General features: G+C 51.0%; 1 protein-coding gene across 47 annotated transcripts in view; it reads right to left on the reverse strand.

Moving 5' to 3' along the window:
* MAP4K4 (mitogen-activated protein kinase kinase kinase kinase 4) overlaps positions 1-5,131 on the reverse strand; it is a 141,922-nt gene extending 136,791 nt beyond the window's left edge. For 18 of the 47 annotated variants that reach the window (XM_064481840.1, XM_064481817.1, XM_064481816.1 and 15 more), the window contains exons 1-2: positions 4,967-5,129; positions 4,570-4,635 (exon numbers count right to left, since the gene is read on the reverse strand). In XM_064481840.1, coding sequence (XP_064337910.1) covers positions 4,570-4,635; positions 4,967-5,023 — 123 coding nt within the window. In that variant the 5' untranslated portion in view covers positions 5,024-5,129. Of the gene's footprint in view, positions 1-4,569; positions 4,636-4,966 lie in introns of all 47 variants that reach the window. The other 29 variants (XM_064481804.1, XM_064481814.1, XM_064481803.1 and 26 more) reach the window with 4 other exon arrangements.
* Between the last annotated feature and the right edge of the window lie 869 nt (positions 5,132-6,000).

The following is a 6,000-nucleotide window of genomic DNA, read 5'->3' on the forward strand; positions in this document are numbered from 1 at the left end:
AAATAATACTTCTGGATAATGTCAAGATGTAGAAATACACCTATATCCAAAATTGGTTAATAAGAAAAAAGGCAAAAAGTTTGGAGCCATGCAAATAAATACTGTCACTACAAAGTTTCAAGCAACAAGGAATTAAAAAGCCATCCTCAGCAGCGTTTTATCTGGTGGGTGATTTTTCTGCAAAGCTTTTGATGTTCCTCATTTAGTTTATTTCCAAAACAGTTTTTGGAAGTTTGAGGTCGATATTTGTTTAAGAGAGCCACACACCACCACTGTGTACTCAACAGGGCCGGCTTCCCCTCTCCCTTAACCCAAGCCCAGAATCCATCTGGCAGGAAGGAACTCTAGTCTCAGGACAAGTCTGTACATGCCACTAAGTGGCAGACCAACGCTCCTCCTATTGAAAACATCTAGCTCTACCAAATTCATGTTGCCCCAGTGGATGTCTGTATCTCCAGTTAAGAACAAGAGATGCTACCCTTACCAGGTGTCATTTACAGAGCCTCCTCACACAAGAGCTTGTTCCAAAACGTTACACTGATGATTTTTAAAAGCTACACAATTTACAGGGCACTTCACTGCAGAGCAATGGAAAGTAATTTTAGCACTCTTCCAAATCCCAAGGTTTCTCCTAATCCAGTAGGTACACACTGAATCCATTTAAAGGGCCACACCAAAACCTGCAGGAGAGTGAACTCAGCAGATTAAATCAATTTTGCAAAGAGGAGAGCCCAAGAATTTATCACTCCTCTCCCTACCACCACTGCCACTACCCTGCCATGGCCTTCATCTCCTCTCTCTGGACCACTGTCCAGGCCAGCCATCTGACCTGCTCCTTCCCAAAACCTCATCTGACCAAGTAAGTCTCCTACTCCCAGGGACTCCCAATCCCTACGAAGCTTTCTGTGGCTCCTCAAAGTGAAGAATGATGGCACTCCTCAACTCCTGAGCAAATAAGCCCTCCTCGAGATGCCCACTATTCCCCAGCCCTCCTGCCATTCCCAAAGGTCACCCTCTGCCCTTGGGCCACACCGCCCCCTTTCTCCAATAGAAGAGGAGGACAGCACTAGCACAGTGCCTAGTGGGTGGCGACCTCTCAGGCTGGCTCTGCTTACCGTCCCCGGGCCTCAACCTCCAAGGCCTCCAGCTTACCCTTCCTCCAAGGACAGGGTCAGACAGGGTCAAGATGCTCCATCCACCCTTCCTGTAAGTGAGCCCTGACTCCAGGCACTGCACCTGTTGGATTCTAAACCCCCTAACTCACTCCCCCTCTCGCTCCCTACCCGTGCCTTTCCAGATGCAGGGTTTTCCTGCCTCTGGCCAAGACATTTTGGAACACCTGCCACTGAATGCTCACAAAATGCAAAATAACAGTAGCTATCACAAAAGGAAAAAAAAAAAGGTCAACTATATATTAAAAATAATAAAATCCAATAACACAGAAACAAACTTTGATTTGTCATTCCTGGTTTGGATTTTTTTACGCTATCATTGTCCTGCTTCGATGAAAATAATTAAAATTCACTATATTTCCTTGACATGCACAGATCATTTCAGAGACATTTTTATAAAAATACAGTATTCTGAATGAAACCTTGTGAAAAGAAGTTCACCATTTTTTTAACACTTTAATTTAGGGTAGCCTTCCCTCTGATCCCTCAAAAACCTAAAACAAAAAATAGATTTCTCTAAAAAGAATATAGCTTGTGTTTCAACTCCTTTTATAAAGACAAAGTTACATAAATGTTCAACTATACCCAGACTATTTATCATTTTCGTCAGAGAGAGAAAATTATAGACTACCCCCAAGAAAGCCCCATTTTCATAGAACTTATCAAAACTCAGAAAATTCCCTCTTTCTACTCATTCATTTCATGTAAATATAGTTGTCTAAAAATAAGCAACCACCATCACTAAAAAAGTTCATAGGAAAAAACATAAACTATAACAAAATAATTAGGACTATAGGTTTTTCAGCTTACAGGTGTTTTACCTGAAATTATGTTTTTAAAAAAGCTTCTTTATAAATAACAAATCAGACACAAGTACTTTCCAAACTCTCATGCTATTCACACCAGCGGATGTTCAGCAACAGTAAACAAAGCCAGTGTTAATAATCTAATCCCAAAACCACCATATGCAAATCATGCCAACAAAAATCCCAAACAAACTCCTAAGCGTGACATAAACAATTCTAGAAACTGCACATTTAAAGGCAGAAGAAAATGGAAACGTTAACTGTTTCTGCTATTCCCATCATCTCGAAGACTAAATTTCCCAGTATCAGTTCATAAATATGAAAAAACTTCTCTTGATAGTAAGAAAACAACATGTATGAGATAATCAGGGAAATGTTTAACACTGAACATTTGATAGTTAAGGAATTAATTTTTTTAGTGTGAGAATAGCATTGTGACTATCTAAAAAATGAAAAAGATACATACTGAAGTATTTATGGGTGAACTGGTATCTGGGCTTTATGTTAAGATAGTGGAGGAGGGGGAAGAAGACAAAACCAGATTAGTCATGTGCTGGGAACTGTGAAACTGCTATCTACCCTCCCTCCCTGTGTGTTTCAAATTCCCCATAACAATAAAACAACTGCGGGCCAGCAAAATCTCAAGCACTATTTTGCTCAGGACTGTATGCCACCTTTGCAGATTTCTTAATTCCTCAGGTTTGCACAATTTTAGAATTCCTCCTCAACTGTACTGACTTTGTAGTGAGAGCCAAGTCACTGCCAGTATCCCCAATACTTCTCAAAAGTGGTGCTCAGCTAATCTACGGCAAAAGCCTGGGGGAAGAGAGCACAACCCAAAGAGGGAAAGAGGGTAAACACTTGGCAGCGAACCTGTCCCAGCTGCTCCCATAAAGAACTCCCAGCTCCTAAGCCAATAAAGACACTTTCAGGTTTCACTCTTCCTTTACTCTTATGGTTTAAAAGGGGGGGGGGGGCCTTCAAGTTGACTTCATCAGCATTTGCATCCATGCTGACCAAAGAAGACACAAAGAATCCAACTACTGTATAAGCAGGTCAAAAAACAAGCTTTGGCTAACTCACTTGGAAGAGTACACTCACCACTCAGATTTGGCCAGAAAAACTGGGTTAGAAAAAAACTGGTGCTTAAACAAACACCGGAGCTTGGGAGGACGTCTTTAAGGCAGTCAGCAGACCACTCAGGGAGTTGCAACACAATCTTTTCCAAAATTTTCCGAAGGCGTCCAAATTCAGTTGAGCCCAGCAGGCTGCGTTAACAGGGCTCCCTTTCAAATTCAAAAATCTGGCCCCAGCCCCAACAGTTAACCAACAAAACACATGCTAATTCACTTGAAATCACTGAAGAATACTGACTCAAGCTCAGGCCACAGGCCGGTACACAGCCCCAGCCAGGGGAAGTTGGGGCTGGGCAGAGGCGTTCAAGAGATAGATAAACCTTATTCACAAAGCAGAAGAGAGACAATGGGATCCACACTTAATTTGGCCTAACAAAACGTCTACAGTCAGCTTCCAACCCTCCCCCCCATCTTTAATGAGACAATGACAATTCTTCACAGCGAACCACAAAGCCCTGCTTCATGAGATTTTTCTATCCCAATCTTGTACTCAGCTAGAAAACACTGACAGCTACAAAATACCCCCAGTGGCGATAACTTTTAGAAAGCGTTCAGTAATAAGAAACAAATCAGGACAGGGAGAATGTTAACATTCTGTTTCAAACGTTCAAGGTCTGCACCTCCATCACCCACAGCTCGCATGGTCTCCAGCATGTGCCCTGGATAAAAGGAATAGCCCTGCTAGTCACATTGGGTGTCAGCTACTCAGAGCAGAGACAGAGACTCCAGATATGTTCGTTTCATTGGGGGGGGGGGTGCTCGCTTAAAAAAAAAAAAGAGAAAGACCTGGGGTGGGTGTGAGATCTGGGCATCCTCTCCCCTGCTCGGCTCTGCCTCTTTTCTGTTTCAATTACACACCTGTCAAACAGGTTATTCCTGGAATCCAGACTATATAATCCTCACACTGTAATTCTTTCTGCTCCTGCTGCCCAAGCGCACACCCCTCCCTGGTTCCCCAAAATATGCACCCATCCGTAGACTGTACGCTAGTTACAAAGTAGTCCCAGGTAACAGCAAACTCCGCTCCCTGAGCGCCTGGCAAGCATTCAAACGAGGAAACTCGAAGACAGTTCTCCAGGAGGCCAAGGCAGTGGGTTAGGATAATCACAGGCCAGGCCTGCCTATCATGAATTTTAATTAACACGCCAGCTCCGAAGGCCAGATTCGGGAAAGACGGAAAAATCTAGGTTATCGGATGAAAAAGAAAAAATACTTTCCTATTTTATTAAAGAAAAGTGCATGCCGGAGAGTGGAGCTGATCTCCTCATCCGAGAGCCAGGGCGTGAGGTCTTCTAAGGCCAGTCGGAATATAAACTCTGCTTAAAATCAGAGGGACGGCGAGGCGAGACCCCTCGCCCAACTCCGGGCAGCGGCGTGTATCCATCACCCTCCCGGCGCCCCTGGACCCGAAGTTTCAACCCGTACCCGGGAAACAAAGGAGGCGCCCGCACCGACCTTATAGACTTGTCCGTAGGTGCCATTTCCCACCACTTCCACCAGCTCGAAAATCCCAGCCGGGTCCTGGAGAAGGAGGGGAGGGGTGAGCGGTCAAAGCGGCACAACAATGAACCGAAGGAGCGGGGCAGCGGGAGGGAAAGGGCGGGGACGAGAGCCGCGGGTTTAGCCCGGCGCGGTCGCCGGCGCCCGGGGGACGGTGATAGGGGTCGGGGGGCCCGGGGCGCGCAGGGCTCGGGGTCCGGGCGGCAGCCGAGGGTCGCGCCCGGGCCCCGCACACGCCGACGCCGCCAGACAAAGGGGCCGCCGCGCCCGCCGCTCCGCCCGCGGCGGCGCCCGAGCGCCCGGCCCGCCAGGGCGCGGCCCCGGCCCCCCGCGCCCCGCGGCGGCCGCTCACCCGCAGGGAGGAGAGGTCGATGTCCACCAGACTCTTCGCCGGGGAGTCGTTCGCCATCTTCCCTTTCTGCCGCCCCACGACGGGCCGCAGTCGAGAGCGCTCCGCTGTGCTCCTCGGAGTCGGAGGCCCGGCTGGGGCGGCGCGGGCCGGCGGGCGAGGCCGGGGGCGGCGGGCGGGCGGAGCGAGAGCGGGCGGCGGGCGGCGCTCACTCCATGGCCGGGGCGGCCGGCAGGCCCCCGGGCGTCGGCCGCGCCTCAGGCCCCGGCCCCGCGCCCCGCCGCGCGCCTGGACGAGCGGCCCGGAGCAGGGGCCGCGGCGGCGCCGAGAGTGGAGCCCGGAGCGCGAGGCCGCCAGACAAAGATGACCGGGAGGCGGCGGCGAGGAGGCGGGAGCGAGGCGGGGGGCGGGGGGCGGCGGCGGCGCGGGAGGAGGAGAAACGGGACACCGAAAATATATTCTGAGGAGAGCAAACAGCTCCCCCTTTCCTCCTCCGGCAGGAAAAGCGGGCGGAAGCGCGCTCGCGCCCTGAGCCGGGCTGGGGGCGGGGCGGGCCGGGGGGCGCGGGGCGCGGCACCGCCTGAATATTCAGCAGGGGTGGGGCCCGGACAATAGCCGAGGCGGAGCCAGGCCTCCGGGCCAGGTGCGGGGTGGAGGGGAGCACGCCCTCCTCCCCTGGCGACAAAGGGAGACGGGCCGGGAACCCCCGGCAGAGGGGCGCGCCCACCCTGCCCCCCTCGGCCTCGCCCGCGGCGTCCGGCCCACCCCTACTCCGGGTCCCGCAGGAGGAGGATCCTCCCGTCCCCGCGCTCCCCATCCCCTCCCCCACCACCGCATTCGTCCCCTTAAGACCCTCATTTCCGGTTTCCCCACCTGGTTTTCTTGTCCTTTCTTTTCTTTTCCAGGCTAAACTGGTGACCTGGTTATAGTTGGGGATTCGCTGAGCCTCGCTTGGCTGCTCGGTCCCGAGACTTTCGGTGGAAACCGAATCCAGAACAGGTCTCCCAGTGCCTTGGGCTGAGCAGCTCACTCACCAG

This window comes from Camelus dromedarius, chromosome 33, assembly GCF_036321535.1.
Source record: "Camelus dromedarius isolate mCamDro1 chromosome 33, mCamDro1.pat, whole genome shotgun sequence".
Lineage (NCBI taxonomy): Eukaryota > Metazoa > Chordata > Mammalia > Artiodactyla > Camelidae > Camelus > Camelus dromedarius.